Source organism: Oryzias latipes, chromosome 2, assembly GCF_002234675.1.
Source record: "Oryzias latipes chromosome 2, ASM223467v1".
NCBI lineage: Eukaryota > Metazoa > Chordata > Actinopteri > Beloniformes > Adrianichthyidae > Oryzias > Oryzias latipes.
In genome coordinates this window covers 1,189,628-1,208,775 of record NC_019860.2, presented here as the reverse complement: position 1 = coordinate 1,208,775, position 19,148 = coordinate 1,189,628, and the positions used below count along the sequence as shown (strand labels likewise).

Genomic DNA, 19,148 nt, shown 5'->3' with positions numbered 1-19,148 from the left:
GGTTTTTGGGAGGGGTGTGATCGCTGGATTGGAGTTGCTGGGCCTTTATTTTGGACTCAGTGCTGCAAAGACTTGGTAATGAGATCTAGTCTCTAAGCAAGGTGGAGCTCCGCCCCTCCATCTGGGATGACGGGTTGGTGGTGATTCTGGGAGCCACAGCATGACAGTTAGCTCAAACAGGAAGTCACTGGGGTGACAACAGGCGTATAGTTGGATCATCAAGACTTAGGACCAACTGGTTTATTCACACAGTCAGTAGAACCACTGCGCTTCGAACCCTGCTGACATTAGGGGAAATGAACCAAACCCGACCTACAGAGATGGACCAGAGCACAGCATAGAGGACGCTTTGAAGTTTATTGTGTCACATTTTCTCATCTGCTTAAACTGACTGCAAACTTCTACCCAGTTGTTGGTAGATGCTCAACCAGTTGAAAAAAATAATCCACTGGGTTATAAGTAGAATTTGGACTGGAGAGCAATCCTCCATCATTACTCAGCAAACACCTGGAGAGGGAGGGGGGAGGGCCCCACAGTCACACCACCAGGACCCAAATCCTCCAACCTAAATAGAAGCATCTGCTTCCCATAGAGCCCAGCGAGGAGCAGTAGCTGTCTTAAATGTGCCCCCTTCACCAATCATCCACGGATGCCAGGCAATGCCTGCTCCGCAGCGCGTCTCGCGGGGGTGGAGTGCAATTTTCAATTAGCAACACCAATTGAAAATTGCCCCAGAACCTGAAAAAAAGAAGACGGTGGTGTGAGGGAACCTTATGTAACAATCAGCAGAGGAAATCGGTGCGATTCGAAGCTGTAACCTGATTCTCCTCTGTAAAAAAAAAAAAGTAGAAGGGGGGTTTGGAGTTCAGAAATCCCACCATGATGGAGTTTTGATGCATATCTTTGGAGACCCAGGCCCCACCCCATTCCTTCAGTCCTCCAAACAGACACTTATAAGGACGTCAGCACCCTGCTGAGTGTCAGAATGCCCTCCTTTAAAGTTTGGTGTTAACCAATCAGCTCAGCTGGTTGGGCAACGGGAGGGGAGGGAGGGAGGGGAGGGAGGGAGAAGTGTCCCGTGGCGTCGGGCTCAGGTGACCTCTCAGTTCACAGAGGCAGCACCGCAGCAGGTCAGATGATCCGCCTCCGCTCTGCAGTCGATGAGCATCTCAGGGTTAATCCTGCAGCAGGTCAGACACACCTTTACCGCTATTCTGGCTTTAAAGGCGTAATTTGATGTTTTGGGAATGTTTTAACCATTTCTTCTTTAAAATCCTTCATATTTTTGGAGAACAAGTTCAGGAAAATGTGAAGGAAACGGTCATTTGAGTCTTTTGTGTGCTTTTATTTTGATATTTCTTGAAAGAGTTGGTAGGATGGAGGAATGGAGGAGGTGCTTCTGATCTAATGCTTTTACCGATTTTGATTGTTTTTTCAAACTGATGTGGCACATAGACATACAGCCCCCCCCCCCCCCCCCCAAAAAAAAAAAAAAAAGAAAAAGAAAAAAGCAAGCCACATGGATTTGGGAAGATTAGTGGAACCAGAACTAAAAGTGCTGCACGGGACAGAAAGCATTCATGACTAACGGGGAGCTTTCCTGTCCAACAAAGGAGGAGGTTTATCTCAGGATCCAGGGCCAACAGAAACGCTCGACCGGTGATGGTAGTCAACAATGTCTGGGTTTCCTTCCAGTTTCGCTGAGTCGACATTACCTTTAGCATCATCTACCTGAAGAATTTATGCGCTGATCTTTTTTTTTTAGATGTTCCTCTGCAAATAGGTTGGGAGTTGAGTCTCCTCTGACGTTTTCTCTCATTTACCTTTTCAATGTGACTTTTTTACGTATCTAAATAAGAGCAGATTGACAAAAAAAACCAATTTTATTTTGAAAAATTACATGCTGAAGTTGACAGAAGCTGACTTAATGTGTCACTATGGAATAGGCCAGACAAGTCTCTAGATTTTGGTACAATTTTTGGTTCAAACTTAAAAATGAAGACCTCGGGACAACTAAAAGTGGGAGAGTTTACGACGGGTTGCGATCCAAAGCAGAACAGAGTTGTGTAAAAATGACTTTCCAGAGGAAAAAAGGTGTCCTGTTTTGTTTTTCAGATGGCTTTGTGAGCAGACAACTAATGGCCTCTACACCAAGTACACTCCGTAAGTCCAGTCAAGATTGAAAAGCGGATTTTCTTCAAAGTTTACAGTAAAGTCTGTTTACGCTTCCAGGCATCGAGGGAGACGACAACCTTCAGTCCATGCTGGTGGGGGCGATGATGAGGAAAATCAAGTCTCGAACCTGGAAGAAGCAGCGGTACTTCAAGCTGCAGGAGGATTGCATGACCATTTGGTACAAGTCCAAAAAGGCTGGCAACGCCCATTCCACATGTAAGATCGATGTGAAAACAAAAGGGAAGGCTGAGATATGTGCTATCCAGGTCATCGGGAACCTAAAGTTCCTCACCCATCGAACACTAAAGCTGGTTTCCTCTTGCCATAGCATAGAAACAGCACAGAGTTTGTTTGCATACGGCAAGGTTACTTAAGCCCCAAATGGGCTGGTATACACAATACAGGGGCGTAGCAAACAATTTGAGGGGCTCGAGATTTAATTAAAAAAATTAGCTTTTGTTATTTGTAGGGAGCCAGTTTAGCTCGTGCTGGTTTGCGGCGCCTTCCGTCCGTGAAACCAGGGTTCGACTCCGGGCTGCTCCCTGTTCCCTTCTCTACCTCTGCTGGTTCCAAGCCCGGTTTGAGAAGGTTGCATCAGGAAGGGCATCCGGCGTAAAACATTGCCAAATTTACCATGCGACTTGTTCGCTGTGGCGACCCCTGATGGGAGGAGCCGAAAGTGGAAGAAGCTTTTGTTATTTGTGGAATGCTTAAAGAAGCTTGTATTGAAGATTTCTTGATTTTTGTCAATTATAGTACAAATATTGATTCAAAAATATGGAGTCCCCTTAGTCCCCCCTTTGCTCCACCCTTGGATCATACCAGAATTTCCTACCAAAGTGGCTAGAAGATGCTTTATGTTGTCTATGCTGCTTTTTAAGTCGTGACATGGTTAAAGTCAAAGTCAACTTATTTACTCGTGACCATTGTCCAGAAAATGCAATTTTACAGACTTTTGTTGACCACAACCGGGAATTCTGCAACTTTATTGTTCTCTACAAGCAAACATAAAGCTGAGAATTTGGACCATTAAATTTGATTAACCTTTCTGCAAATAATTGGGTCTGTTTGCTATTTTTGTTGCCTGTTTTCCAATTTTGGTTTTGTGAGGCCTCCACCAAGGGAAAAACTGGAACCCAAACTAAATATTGTTGGAAACTGTCACCAACTGCCTCGACTAAGGCTGTTCTGAGAGTAGATGTCATCAGTATGTGACACTTCTTTGAGGGTGACCCAACTATCAGTGGAATCGATCCACCCATCGCTCAGTCCTGGTCAGGGTCACAGGGTTTGCCTATAGAATGTTGAGCAAAAATATCTAGAAAACTAGAATCAAAGTGGCTCTTAAAGGCTGAAAATAATCTACAGCCATTCTTGCTGCAAAGAAGTTACCTTGTAGATTTCATTTGAGTCATTTGTGTTAGGGGTGTCCAATTCCAGTCCTCTAAGGCAAGTTCCTCCCCTTTTTTTGAGATATTTTTGCCCCAGTTACATCTAATTATCTCAACGTGGTGTTTTCCACCATTGAGAAAGGTAAGCCTTTAAAGATTGGACAACCCAGATTGGACAGTTCCTAGAATCCATGTGTGAACAATCCTGAGTGTGACTGTTGTGTCCTTGGTCTTTGTGCATGACTTCTTTGTCATCCTTTGTCACCTTTGCTGTGTGTTCAGTTTCTGTCAGTGAAGTGGAGGCGGTTCGGGAGGGTCACCAGAGCGAGGTCTTGCTCAGCATCGCGAACGAGTTCCCGGCCAACCGATGCTTCACACTGGTGTTCCGTGGTCGCAAAGGGAACTTGGATCTGGTGGCAGAATCTGCTGAGGAAGCACAGTCTTGGATCAGAGGCATAAGGAAGCTGATTGAGAATGTGGAAAATATGGGGGAGAGGGAGAAGTTGGACCAGTATCCTTTCTTCAAGGTTCTGGATGAGTTGGCTTTTGAAGCAAGTGGCTGTGGTCTCTAGTCCTGGTTCTCCGGGGCTACCGCCCTACTTTTTTAAGTGGCTGGTGATTTTAGACTCTGACTGATGGAACATACCTGTTCAAGGTATTCAATAACAGAGGAAGAGATGGCTGGTTGTTCTTCCGGACCAAGATTGGGGACTGCTGCTACTGGGCATGAGCCTTCCTAGACTCTTTACGTCATTGTCATTGATGGTTGAAGTCCAATGAAACTGTAAGGACATCAATGATTGACAATGAACCTTACTAGTCAGCATTCCTCAACTTGGATTCCCAGGTGGATCAGTGACTGGTTCAAGAAGGCAGACAAGGACCGTGATGGTAGGATGAACTTCAAGGAAGTGCGCGACCTGCTAAAGATGATGAACGTGGACATGAACGAGCACCACGCTCTTCGTCTTTTCACAGTGAGAGCCAGTGGTGAATCATGTGCCGTGATTGAAGTGTTGGGCATAGAGTCGCACTGTGTCTCTTCTGTCTCAGTTGGCGGACAAGTCCTGTTCAGGTTCTCTGGAGGATGATGAGTTTGTACTGTTCTACAAGATGCTGACCCAGCGGGAGGATGTGCTCACAGTCTTTCAGGAGTTCTCATCCGACGGCCAGACATTGTCCCATAGAGATCTGGAGGACTTCCTGAGAGAGGAGCAGCTGGAGGGGGACAATGTCCAACAACATGCCATGCACCTTATTGAGCAATACGAACCTTCAGAAACAGGTATGAACACTCACCAATACCAATATTCAGTACCAGTTTTTGGCTTATCTCACTGGTGCAAGTTCACCCACATCTTTAGCTTCTTGTAAGAAGTTTCTGACGTTTTCCTTTTCAGCCAAAATGTTGAACCTCATGACCTTTGATGGTTTTTTGATGTACCTGGGCTCAACCGAGGGCTCCATCTTCAACCCACAACAGAGGGGAATCTACCAGAACATGACCCTGCCGCTGTGCCACTATTTTATATCTTCCTCCCACAACACATACCTGATGGAGGACCAGCTCAGAGGACAGAGCAGTGTGGAGGGGTACATCAGGTAACAACCGTTTCAATCCAGATGTGCTGGGGCTTCAACAACTATCTTTTGGAGCTTTCCAAGTGTGTGCAACTAAACGCAAGTCTTAGTAAAAGTACTTTGTACTTTGACATTTGAACTAGTTCATCATCCACCCTCTGTCATTCGTCATTTTTGACTCATACATCCCAAATACTGGGAAGTTTGGACATCTTTTAAATTTGAAAAAAATTAAAAATTAAAAAACTTCAAAACTACTCATAGGCCAACCCTTTATGTACAGCGGAGAAATCCAGTAAATTAGTTTATAACATAGAACCTGGTCTTTATTGTAAAGTGTTTTGAAGGATTCTGGGCATATAAAGTTTTCGAGCTTTATTCCCAATTTGGTCCCAACGATAAATGGCGTATACTTTTACAGTTATACTTTTTTAACCTTCATTACTTTAGTCACACAAAGATGCTCAAACGTAACCACCAGGAGCAATGTGGGGTTCTGGCCGAAGGACACATTAACACTTTCAAACCGGCAACCTTTCTGATCAAAGGTTGACCATTCCACCAACAACTTAGTACATATATCCACGTTTCCTATCATTTGTATGCAGACGATACTTTACTTTAGTGTACATAAGCATGCACTCCTCGCTGCAGCCTGACTGATAGAAATGAGGAAAATAGACGTGGGCGTCCTACAGGGACTTACATATCGTGTGCACACCCCATGCCTGCAGCATTTGCACACGATCACTAAGGACCCAGTACTCTCCAGAAACTAGTTAAATGGTATGTTCCATTTTCATGGTGTCCCTTAATGTGGCTCCACAAGACACTTGCACAGGTCAATCCTAATAAGGTCTTTCTGGGTTCCCAACTGCGTCAGTATTTGTTGTTGCTTATGGGGTTTGGTTTTGTTTTTTAAATGATGAACAAAAGTTCTTCACTGCTGACATCCCTGCTGATGTTTCTAGATCATAGACATGCTAGTGCAACAACTCCAGTTTGCATTGTTCTGCTCAAATACAACATTGCCCTAAAAAGCAAGTCACCCACCTCTCAGCAATGGTTACAGTTGCACAGAAAGCTGTTGTACTCTTTGGAGGGTTGCTTTTGCGTTGTGTGATGTCGGGTCTTTGTTTTCCAGGGCTCTCAATCGAGGCTGCCGCTGCGTGGAAGTTGACTGTTGGGATGGGCCCAGCGGAGAGCCAATCGTCTATCACGGACACACCTTCACCTCCAAGATCCTCTTTAAGGACGTGGTCACTACAGTGGGGAACTATGCCTTCAAGGTAGCATCACCAGTACTTCCTGTTTGTTGGGGACATGGTTAGACCGGATCTAACAGCCTTTTTGGTGCCGGTGCATCAGATGCATTCGGGTCTACTTTTTAGTCAAAAGTACCAGCAGTTTATGGGCGTGTCTTTAGAACTTCTAAAGCCACAAACTACTATAATGTACCTCCACAATGTTGTGATATGAAGCCGCAACAGCAAATGGCCCATGAATCCTTCATGATTCATTAATGACGGATTAGAACAGGGTAATGGAATGTATCCAGGCGCTGATAAGGTTGACTAGGAGTCGCGGCAGAGCCATCAGCCGGCAGATTCACATGCGCTTGAAACCGTGCATGAGCATCTGTCTGCAACTGAATATTCCGGCATTGTGACCCCACCTGTTGCTCCCTCGGGTTGCTGGGCGCGGGTGCATGGCAGCTGGCATATTCGTTTTCATCAGTATGAGTGCCCCGCAGGGTTCCATTACAAACTCACTTGCTGCTGCCCTCTAAAAGGTATCTGAATATCCAGTCATCCTGTCCATCGAGAACCACTGCAGCGTGGAGCAGCAGAGAGTCATGGCCCGACACCTCAGCCACATCCTGGGGGAGAAGCTGCTCAGGAAGCCTTTGGATGGACACACTTCCACTGAGCTGCCGTCTCCGGAGGTGAGCCTTTCCCACTCAGTTGCACAAGCCTAGGAGGATAGATTGAGCCTACGTCTGGTTTGAATTTGAAAGTCTTTAAACCCCAAATTTTGTTTAAAAAATTGGGCAAATTGGACAAAATAAGCAACCAGTCAGCTTTGGAAACACCAATGAGGTTTTTCTAGAGTTGATCACTTCTTAATGAAAAGGCGTTGCAAAACTAAAGTATTGATGTTATAATGTAAAAATGTACACACACACATTCCCAGGTCCCACAGCAAGTTATTTCCAAAAATTGTTGGAAGAAAAGTGACACAAAGACACCCAATTTATTCTCATCAAGGCATCAAAGGGTTTGGACAGGAACCCAAAAAGAAGGGAAGTGATCTAGAAAAAGAGAACACGGGTCAGACAGAACAAGAACTTTGATTCAATGGAGGAATCTACATTTATAGTAAAGGAGGAAAATGAGTTGGTAAAGCAGAAATACCTCCAGGCATTAACTTCAGGTAGATGGACACAGAAGGGGGCGGAGTCTGCATTTGCATTAAATTTAAGCACGGACTCGTCTGATCAGTCAAGCCAGTCAGTGATAGAAAGTGGTTGATTTTATAATTAATGTGATTTCTGGACTATGAGGCTCTTATTTAAAACAAAACAACAACAAAAAAACAACATTGTTTGGATTCATTCTGGTTGCGTTTACTGATGTTGAACATGTGTTTCCATCGTTGTCTAAATTAAATTAAATTAAATTACATTTTTCCACTATAAGGTGATTTGAGGCCCATTCATTACACACATTAACATGATAACTTTAAATGATACATGTCTTGTTTGATTTGTATTTAATAATTAAATCAAGTCCTTTTATGGTTCATCAAAGTAAAAACGTGCGGGGGGAAAAATATGATTCAAAAAGATCATCTCAACAACAATTATGTTCACACTGACCAGGTAAACCAAGGTCATCATGTTAGAATTCCAGAAATATTTATAAGGCATTTTGAGAAATACAATTTTGTGGTAATACAACAAGTTAAAATCAAAGTTTCAAAGTTTCAAATATAAATAAACTGTAAAGACATTTAAAGAAAGTGCTAATTAGAATATTACCTGGTAACCTGCTTATTTTGCCAGATTCATTGAGCCTTATAACAGTCTCGATAGGAACTAAGATGCAAAACTTACAAAAGCAGGCAAACTGATATTGAAAAAGCCTTATAAAAACAAGTGGGGAAGGTTTTGAGAATGTTCACTTACCAGTAGATGCATTTTGTCCGAATCTACAACTCCAAAACCGAGTGGCCTAGAAATTTCCCAGAAGTCTCTGAGAAAAACTAGTGTGCCTTTATGCTCACTAGATTGGCAAATATAGACCACAATGCATTGTGTTTGAACAATTTTGCAAAGAAAATGTATTTAACTGTATTTCTTAATAAAATATCAACGTTATCCTCTTCAGAACACAGTGGAATCATAAATGGTTGTCTCAAAACGCTCATAACAATGAGATTTTCACTTTGTGAAATCGATGACGTCATATTTGCCGTTTAAAAAACCAAAGTAGTGAGTTTAGTGTCTGAAATGCTTTTAAAATACAGGGCATTACACAGTCCTGAACTATATAGTTTTTTAGTAAATAGGGTTAAGGGTAAGAATTCGGACACTGATAATTTTTTTTTGGCCACACTGCATGCTACAAGACCTGACTGACGCATCACTGCCACCAAGTGGTGGGAGGCTGCATTCAGGTCCTGCAGCCCTTGCGGCCCACAAATTCAGAATAGTTTTTTTTATGCAGCCCACTGGTTGGCGCTCACAGACCAAGATTGGGCCGCGGCCCCATGGTCAAGAATCACTGGTCTAGATTATGCAGTAAACCGGAAAGAGCAGACATTAAAGAGATCCGAAGCACATAAAGTTCACTTGAAATCCTGGCTTGGTTCCTTCTCTGTGGAGTTTGTGCATGTATGGGCTCTCCATATTTCCCCCACAGTCTGCATCATAGGTCATGGGTCTCTAAATTGTCCCTAGGTGTGATAGTGAGTGTAGCCGCTCCCCTGTGTAAGGAGCTTGCTACTCCATAGCCTTGAGAAGACGTCCACGTCTCCTTTGATAGATAATGATCAGCACTAGAGCCTTGGCAGAAATCTGAATGTATCTACTGTCAATCAAAGTATTGTTCACATCCGTCACCATGTTTTTGAATGACTTATCGTGTGAGTTGTGTTAATTCACATAATTAGGATTTAATTGAAACAGTGTAATTGTGAAATTGTGTTTTTCAAGAATTCTAAAATGTGATGGAGACACAGCTCAGGTCACTAAACCTGATCCAGGTAATTAGCATAGAGAAGAAAGCTGAAAAATGGGTAGAAGGTCTCTAGAGGATGAGCATCCCTGATCAAAGTCCATCCCTGCTAACTACGGTCATCTTCTCCACTCACTGAACTTTCCGGATGTTGTTGGTGACTTCATCGACCAATAGACTCAGAAAATACTCCAGTACTTCCTCACCTACATGATATGAAGATAGCTGTACTCAAATGAATCTACTGTCCATGTAAATTATGCAAAATTTAGACCCAGTTTGGAACTGATGTGATCTCCGTGCCCTTCACTGATACCAGTTGGTGGAAGTATAACTACCAGTGTGCATATTAGTCTCTGAGATGGCTTTAAAACCCAACTTGCGATCGCCTAAAGGGCTATTTCCTGAGACCATTGAGTCTGGTTAATGGTCAAACCAGAGTCCACTCACCCTCAGAGCTTTTTTCAGGTCATGTGATCTGTATGGAACACTGGCTTTCAAACCAAGTGTTTCGTCGCCAAAGTTACAAAAAATCATGAACAATGGTTTTATCTCGCCTCTCTGCCAGAACCTGAAGGGGAAGATTCTGGTGAAAGCCAAAAAGATCGGAGGTCTGGAGGACAACATCGGCGCCCTGGTGGAAGACTCCTTGTCCGGGGAAGTCAGTGATGATGACGATGTAGCTGAAATGGAGGAGGAAAACTTGCACCGGGACAGTGTCCATGGCAGGAGGAAGGTGGGTTGGTAGGTCCACAGCTGAATCGAGAAATGTTTGACACAGGGAGGATAACAGTCCAGTTTGGTCCGCTATGACTACTCCACAGGCCATGAAGAACCAGAACTCATGATCAGGACTTTTTTTTAATGCTAGTACTTTATCATGCTATCCAGAAATAATTGCACCCTGAAAGACGGAACATAAATATTTGTTTTTGTTTTGGTCTTAATCAAGACGTTCTTAAGCCAAAAAAATCAAAAACTACATTTAGTCTATTAGTAAGTACTTTTTTAAAGTAATCTTATTCATATTTTCTTACTCTTGGAAAATTGCCCTAGTTTCATTCACCCCTCCCTCCATGTTCCAAACCCTTCTAATTGTTATTGGGGTTATTGGGTTGCTGGAGCCTATACCACCTATTACTTTATTAATAGTTTGTCAATCCCAAGGCAGTTTTTATTTTATTAATCCTAATTGTTTCACTTTTTCCAATTAAAAAAGTCTCCATCTGATTAAAATTCAGTGACAATAAATCGGAAGAAATTCATTGGAAATCTTCTTGTCTGCCAGAAAATTAAAATTAAGGATTGAAACACTGAAAACATCGACTGTGATTAAGCCACCAGCATAAAACGTTGCAGAAGAACCCAGACATACTTTGCCCGTTTCCATCCGGCTCTGCAGGACTTTCCTGCTGTGAAGGCATCCGTAAGCCTTAAGCACCAGACTTGGTGTGAAATTTACTCCCGGGGGAAATCTGGCTCCAGGCATTTTCTTTCACAGCTCTGTTTCGATGTACGAACGACTTGGTGTCATAGAGTCCCAACCAGCCACAAAGCGCAATTTTTAGGTTTTTCTTCATGATACATTTTTAACCAATTGGCACTTGTGTTTTTTTTTAAAAGGACTGTACTCACACGTCCCTACCAACTTCGACTCTCTGATTGGTCAAAGTTCAGCTGTTGGACATTCAAGTAGTTTCAGCTTGTCTTCAATGAAGACCCGGATTGTACGTAGAGCCCCAAAAGGGTCTTGAATATTGTGTAGCGACGCATAGAGATGAGAGTTTTGAACACGAAACGCGGGTTTATGGACATTTTCATAGACTTTTCATTGGCTCAATCGCCCAAATGCCAGTTGGCAAGACGGTGTGAACATAGATTTAGTCCCAACTGCCCTTACAGGTGGATACGTGCTGTTTGCAGAAGAAAAATGGGCAAATCTATTCAGGGCACACAGATGGCTCCGTTTATAATATCAAGTTTCGTGACCGCTCTGAGAATTTGTACCATGCGCAATTTGGGACTCATTGTCTTGCCCAAGTATTGAGCAAGGCAGGGCTGTTTTCTGGAACCTTTCATCTCTGACCATTTCCCAGTGAGAGGTCGACTGCTCTACTTCTGCACCAGTCGCCCAACTGCCTTTGCCCCCCAGGTCCAATCATCCAGCGTGCCAAAATGACAAGAAGAAACTTCACTAAAAGACGGTTTGAAATGCTACCCACGCAAGACAGAACCAAAGTTATCATCTTTTGAGGAATGCACCACTTGATGATGTTGATGTAGGACAAGCTGTCTTTGCAGTCTGAAGCTGCGAGGTTGAGCACGTCAAGGAATCACGTTGGACTGATGTTTATTTATAAGCATTTGAGAAGTGTGAAACTCCACACCGGGACACCAGTCTGCACAGCCTCCTAAGAGGCCAGACCAGCTGCTAGCTGGCCCTGATGTTAGATGTAATCTGTCTGGTAGACAGCTAGCAGTGGCTCTGGTGGAGTAATGGAGAGAGGGTGATGCCCCAGGGCCTGGTTGAAGAGGCCCGATCAGATTTCATGTGGAAGCAGACGGACAAAAGTTCACTTCTATGACGTGAACGGTGGTGAACGCTGCCTCCTTTGCCATCTCCCACCCCTCCGAACGCTCATTCAGCTTGGCGAAGATCACTTACACAGTTCACAAGGGGATCGTCCCCAGGTTTGGACACGGGCCATCCCTCCTGCTGTGACAGGATTCTTTTTCATCACAAGAGTTCACCCTATCGCGTGTTCTGACCTGAATCAGGAGTCAGCTGGTGCCAACGCAGAGCCAAGGATCTAACTAGGTGGCCCCTTAGGTTACCTTTGTTGCTCACGTGAACAATTGGGTGGTTGGCCCAAAAGGCAGGGGATGAGGCTAATGACAGGAATTTAAACAACAAACGATCAGACATGGATGGTTTGAAAACCATCAACTTAAATTGACTGAAATTGACTGAATATACAAACAGAATCAACTGATAAATCAAAAGCTATGGACTAGGACAAAACAGATAAACATTTGACTGGTGAAAACTTACCAAAAAGGCACAAGCAGGACTTAAGCTTAATAAAATCTTTGGCACCAACAAAGTAGATGTGACCATTTTTAGTAAACAACACTTACCCAGGGAGCTCTACAGCTCACCCAAGGAGCCCGTTTCTCCCTAATGTGGCACAATGAAGAGGGCATTTCCAGGAACCATTGCTGACCAGACGGGCATCGTCTTACTCAGGGATGGACAACTCCAGGCCTCGAGGGCCTGTGTGTCTGCATGATTTCCAGATATCCAATCCGTACTAATGACTGATTACCTGGTTTAGGTGTGTCCAGCCAAATTAAACGTACTAGAACAGGGTATGTTGGAATCCATGCAGGAATGCGGCCCTAGAGGCCTGGGGTCACCCATCCCTACTTATCTGTTCAATTTTTTGCTGTATCCTTTCATCCACAGAAATCCAAGCAGTGCCTTTCCAAGGAGCTGTCGGATTGTGTCATCTACTGCAAAAGTTTCCATTTCAGGAGCTTCAAACACTCCCAGATGCACTCCAAGTTCTACGAGGTGGCCTCCTTCACAGAGTCCAAAGCCCGCAAATACCTCAAAGAATCAGGTGGGTTGTTGAAAACCCTCCAACTCGTATTTGCCTCTGAACCTGTGTGTCTGACCTGTGAACTCCTTTTCAGGAGCCGAGTTTGTGCAGCATAACTCACGGCAGCTGACCAGAGTTTATCCCACGGGCTTTCGGACAGACTCCTCCAACTTCAATCCTCAGGAAATGTGGAACGCTGGATGCCAAATTGGTGATTGAGATGCATTGTTGTTTAGCCTTCCTGTTGGATTTAATGGATCATTGGAACTTTAGCTTTCCAATTTCTTTAAGCCATCTCCAAACTTGTAAAAAAAAACTTAATACTTTGAATTTTACCACACATTGTGGCCTATTTATAAGCACCCTATCCATGTCTGTATCCTGTCTGTAAGCAGCAGAACAGAAGCAATATATGCAACTATGGCAGGAAGACTTCACATGGGGTAGAGAATAAATTAATAATGGAGGGTTTGATTACATAAGTCGTTGGTTGCATTGTCTGTAGAAGGCAGTGGTTGAGCACCCGGGTCTTTGTCCTTATCATCCAAATGTCAACGTATGTTCCATTAATGACGGTTTGGTCTTTCGTGATACATGTATGATGTACAGGATTTTCCCCTATTCGCAGGGGTGAGGGACCACAGACACCTGCAAACACGCATAATCTGCAATTACGGAAAACCACACCCGTGGCCAAAGAATGTCCGTTGCCAATCCTTTCTGATCAAAAACCCTTCTGAAACATTTCTGATGAAACATTTATTAAAGAACGTTGGACTACTGCTCAACATAAAGAGTTTTTTTTAATTATTCAGAGCAATAGACTGCACTGTAGCATGCTTTATGATGCACATGAGGAGAGTCTCTCCTAAAACCAGGAGCCCCTTCTTCCTCCTTCATCAGTTAAGTGAGAGAGCTCATCTTCTTCCAGAATTGGCGCGTTTCATCCATCATTCATTCATCTGGTATTTGTTTGCCATTATTTTCCTCAGTGTTTAAGGAATTTTTCTGTCTGTTTCTGAGTCAGCTGATACCATTTCTCTGTGCAGGGACACAAACTTCGGTTATAGCGATTCAGGAACCGGTGGAACTAGCTGTGAAATATTTTTAGCAGCCACCAAGGAAGTTGACAGGGCAGCGTTCTCTTTATCTCCACTCCCCTCCTCCCCCAAAACACCTCCTTCTGACGCCAAAGTGTCATACAGGCATTTTGAGCTGAGTTTTTGTGATAAACTGGAGGAGACGTCACTGGAAAGAAAATCTGCGAACAGTGAAACCGCTAATATTGAAACGTGAATAAGCGTGGAAACAATATGTAATTCATTTGTCCATCAAGGTTTTTGTATATGAAAATATATTTTTAAATAACGCCCCTCTCACCCTCCGCGGGTGGTTTCTCCTCCAAGCTCGGGTCCTCTACCAGAGGCCTGGGAGTTTGAGGGTCCTGCACTATCTTAGCTGTTCCTAGAACTGTTCTTTTCTGGACTGAGAGGTCTGAGGTCTTTCCAGGTATCTGTTGTAGCCACTCCTCCAGCTTGGGGGTTACTGCCCCGAGTGCTCCAATTACCACAGGCACCACTGTCACCTTCACTTTCCATGCTTTCTCCAGTTCTTCTCTGAGTCCCTGCAGGACAGGGGTATCTGGAAAACAAAGCTTGATAGAAAAGTTGAAAAGAAAAGTTCTTGGTGACCAGAATTGGACTGCATCAACATTAAACTCTATCTCCTCTTCTCCAAAAGTTGCTTTGAACTTCCAGACGGCCGGTGAAGGGATGGATCTGAACGACGGGCTCTTTAGTCAGAATGGCTGCTGTGGCTACGTCTTGAAGCCCAGCTTCATGAGACAGACAAGGTCTGGCTTTGACCCCGAGACACCTCAGAAACAAGAGGACTACCAGCCTGTCTTGCTCACCGTCCAGGTAGCTCAAGGAAGGGAGCCCGAGCATTTCATCTTACGCTACTGTCACATATGTTATGTCACACGTCTGTCTGCTGCATTTATGAAGGTGATCAGTGGCCAGCAGCTGCCGAAGGTCAACATCAAAGAGGGTTCTATTGTGGATCCTCTGGTAAGAGTGGAGATCCATGGAGTCCCCATGGACCAGGCCAAGCAGGAGACCAGATACATCGAGAACAATGGTACGAAGAGGTTTGCACACAGTTACGGTTGAAAGACCCATACACTGGAATCTGATGCAGTGTATGTACCCCAACCACCGGCAATTTGAGCTATTCTCTCTGCCAAACACATCAACACCTGTCAAATATTTTTTGTGGTTAATTGCAGCAGCCATTGTTTGATTTTCTTACAGGATTCAACCCTGTGTGGCAAGACTCTCTGCGCTTTACCATCCACACTCCTGAATTGGCCCTGGTGCGCTTTGTGGTTGAAGACTATGATAAGACCTCCAAGAATGACTTTGTGGGGCAGTACACTGTGCCTCTGACTTGCATGCAGCAAGGTAGTACACAACGATGCAGTTGGAGAATGGCATATAGACGAAAACGGTACATTTGTGTAGAATCAGCTGCTTGATCACATGGTCAATGGAAAACTGTGGATGCAGCTACTGAACCTCACAGATGTATATAACAAGGCTGATGGAGAGCAACTCCAGTCTTTCTGGTTCCAGTCTGAGCAGAGGAATACAAACAGTCCAAAGATGGGAGACTCACAGACAGATTTACTCCAAACTCCTGTCATGAACCTCTAAGTTGGCCTTCTCCAGCAGTTCTTACACTCCAGTCCTCCAGTCCTTAAAGACGGTTCCCAAAATCAATCAGAAAGAAGTATGGAGTTGAAATGAGAGGCAGGGGCAAGGACATTCCAGGGGCGATTCCAAAGGGTGATTCAAGGTGTGACTTTAGGGTCGCTTCTAGAAATTATTTCAGGGGTGATTCAAAAGGTGATTCCATTGGTGATTCAATGTGTAATTCCAGAGATGGTTGGAGGGACGACTCTAGAGGTGATTCTGAGGTGGATTCTATAGAAGATTTCATTGTTGACTTCTGAGGTAAATCAAAAGATGATTAGATAAGTGATGCTTGAGGCTATTCTAAGATTGATTCCAGGGATGATTCCAGGGGTGATTCCGAAAGTGATTCAAAAGGTGATTAGATAAGTGATTCCATGGATGATTTCAGCGGTTATTCCAAGGATGATTGGAGGGGGGATTGGATGGGTGATTCTAGGGCAATTTTGGGAAGAATTTAGGGGTGATCCCAGAGGGGGTTCTACTGGGGATTGGAGTGAAGATTCTAGGGGTCATTTCATGGTCAATTATAGGGATGATTTTAGGAGTGATTCCAAATATCTCCATTCACCTCTCGGATTAAGGTCAAAACAAGAATTCCAGGACTAGAAACAACAAGTTGGAGAGCTGCAGAAACACAAGAGCTTTCTTGGGCAGTGAGGTTGATTGCTGAGGTTGACAAAACAGACATGGGGGAGTGATAAAATGCTGACATGACTGAAGGTTGGAGTCTAAAAGTCTGAAAAAAAAGCCAACTCCTTAACACTACAGCCCCACAATCAAAGTTTTGGGTCATAAATAAGTACAAGTTTTATAAAAAATGGTTTTAGCTCCTAATGACTTTTTGGTCCCTATGTGCTCTTTAGACCATTTTTTGTCGAACTTCTAAATACGCATTTAAATCTTACTAAAGATTTTCTTTAGATTGGATTTTTTTTTCACATCTGTTTTCTTTTCTTATTTTATTTTTGTCCTAAACCTTGGATTGACAGTTTAGTGGAATGTGAGGAACCAAAGATTTGGGGATTTGTTCTGGTTTGGACATCTGAAAGGAAGGCATCCTCTCAGTTTGACGGGGCAGCATGCGGCCATTCTCTGTTCAAACCTCCAAGAACCCTAGTCTACTGTAACACTGGAGCAGAGAACGCCCTTTCTGCTGCTCGTGACCTCTGGTGTGTTTTTCAGGTTACCGCCACATCCACCTTCTGTCCAGAGATGGAACTAGCATCCCGCCCTCGTCGCTGTTCGTCCATGTCCGGATCAAAGAGGTCTAGTCCTCCCAAAGTGCAGGAAACAGCAGCCACCAGGCTTCAAAAAGACAACCCAAAACTCTTGGACAAGCATCATGCCAAATGATTCCAGGCTTCAGAGAGAACTGTGGAGAAACTGTTCTGATCTGGGAACTATTCTGTTGATCGGTGTGGCGAGCTGCCGTCATTTCTAGTCTTTCTTCTAGAAGAATGTGCCACCATCTCTTCCAGTCAGGATTAGTAGATTTTTACTTCGTCCTTCAGTACGCCACCATCTTCAGTTTGTCTCTTCCAAATCAAGGTGGCTTTAGCAGAAACTTCTTTTGGTTCTTGACGCAGAAGGGAAGAGGAAATCCAGACCTTTGGTTCATAGAGCACATTTTTTTGCAGGTTTCCTATATATTTTTTCCTCTTCCAAACTGTGAATGACCAGGATGTCAGGTTCTAAGTTTGACTCTGTGCGTTCCAGGCTGTGGCTCTTGGTAGCAGTCATCCTCTCCATTCACCCTTCCTCCAACAGAGCAGTCATTTCTGTGGCAGAACCAGAAGTAAAGCCTTTGCTATCACTGACACTTGCAATTTTAATTTCCTGACGTACAACCACAACCGAAATTTCTTTGACCTTTGACCTCGAGAAAAAGGCCCCAATCTTGAATTTTCCAAACTAAAAAAAAAAACAAAAAAAACTTTAGTACTGTCAAGAAATGTAAACCCCTCCAAGGGATTTTGATCTATCGTTACCTCACATCATTGAAAAGCTACTTAGCAAAATAGTTGGTTTTGACATTTGTAGATTTTTAATGACGTGAATGTGGCGTTCCCGTGTTTTTCTCATAATTAAAACCGAAAAATAGTGAAAATTAAAGACATGAACCATTGGATCAAGCTGAACTAAATTATTTTGACACGAACATATAAGGAATGTGCGCGAGGCTAACAAAAAAGCTCAGTTGCTAAGGAAATCCAAAAATCTAGTTTTGCAGATTCTTCTAAAAATGACATAGAACTGTTTCTCCCCCACATGACAAAAAATCAACCATTCGCGTGTGGGAGGAGCTACGAAGTGTGTCATAAGGGAGCAAATTCGCAGTGAAGCTAAACATAGCCAGCAGATTCGTACTACTTGCTTGACTAATGTCTGTTTAACGCAACATTAGACTGCAGTCATTTCTTACAGTACAGGACCACAGGATTTAGTCAGTCTTCATCAAAATAAATACCCCCCCTCCTCTCCCCTAGCAGGGGAGGGTGACATGTCATTTCCTACCTTATTATTTCTATTCCACTTGAACCTCTCTCATTTTCTTAGCTGTTTTTCTTTCAAATTGTTTTTTTTTAACCCTTGTGCTATCCTAGGCACTTTAACGTTGGGAGTTGGGTCATCTAGACCCACTAGACAGTGCACTGAACCTTTTTTCTTCAATGATTTGTGATCTTCACTGGTGTCCATGGATTACATGAAATCTTTCCACCTTTATCCACCTTTGTCATGGTAGGGAGAACACGTCAATGGAAGGGAGGGGTCATCTAAGATAGCACAAGGGTTACAAAAGGCCTGTTAAAGCTCTACTGTGTCTGTTTTGTAATTTTGTGTAATTGTGTTTTGATATTCTATTTTTGTATACTGTACAGAACAGGGCACTGCAGTGCTTTCCCCCTCTTTTGTCTCTTTTGTATCATGTTGTAAATAGATGTTGTATTTACTCGTTATCAGTAAAGAAATAAAACATGTTCACGTGAAAACCAAGACCTCTTTCCCTTGACTTTGCTCCCATGTGTGATTTATACTTTTGAAACTGTATTACATGCATTTTTTCACTACTCTAAGAAATAAGAATGGTTTAATAGGGTTATATTTTAATTTCAGTCTTTATATCTCATTTGACGCGTTCTACGAGCTGGAACACTTTCACATTTCCTCGATCTGGTTATTATATTTATTTATTTATTGCCATAGCAACAATTAATAGATTGATTTTATGATTGATATTATTGATTTTAAGGTTTTGGGGGAATTATTTGCTCTAAAACCAAAACCAAAAAATATCCTTGTCAATAACAGGATCTGCGTTTGGCTTGAACCTTTTAGCAAATGTGTAAAAAGTGTAGATTTTGCATCGCTTTCTCAAACTGATTGGTCTCCACTTTTTACTTCCTT

The 19,148-nt window shown here is 43.3% G+C and overlaps 1 protein-coding gene across 1 annotated transcript; it reads left to right on the top strand.

Moving 5' to 3' along the window:
- The first annotated feature begins 1,066 nt into the window (after positions 1-1,066).
- On the top strand, positions 1,067-17,654 carry LOC101175056 (1-phosphatidylinositol 4,5-bisphosphate phosphodiesterase delta-4-like). The gene is made up of 16 exons (XM_020701380.1): positions 1,067-1,190; positions 2,116-2,163; positions 2,233-2,391; positions 3,849-4,077; positions 4,414-4,543; positions 4,620-4,851; positions 4,967-5,168; positions 6,292-6,436; positions 6,940-7,092; positions 9,954-10,121; positions 12,852-13,008; positions 13,082-13,198; positions 14,728-14,906; positions 14,994-15,126; positions 15,300-15,449; positions 16,926-17,654. Exons 1-16 carry the CDS (start codon positions 1,136-1,138, stop codon positions 17,012-17,014), a joined length of 2,346 nt encoding a protein of 781 aa, XP_020557039.1. The 5' UTR covers positions 1,067-1,135; the 3' UTR covers positions 17,015-17,654.
- The last annotated feature ends 1,494 nt before the right edge of the window (positions 17,655-19,148 follow it).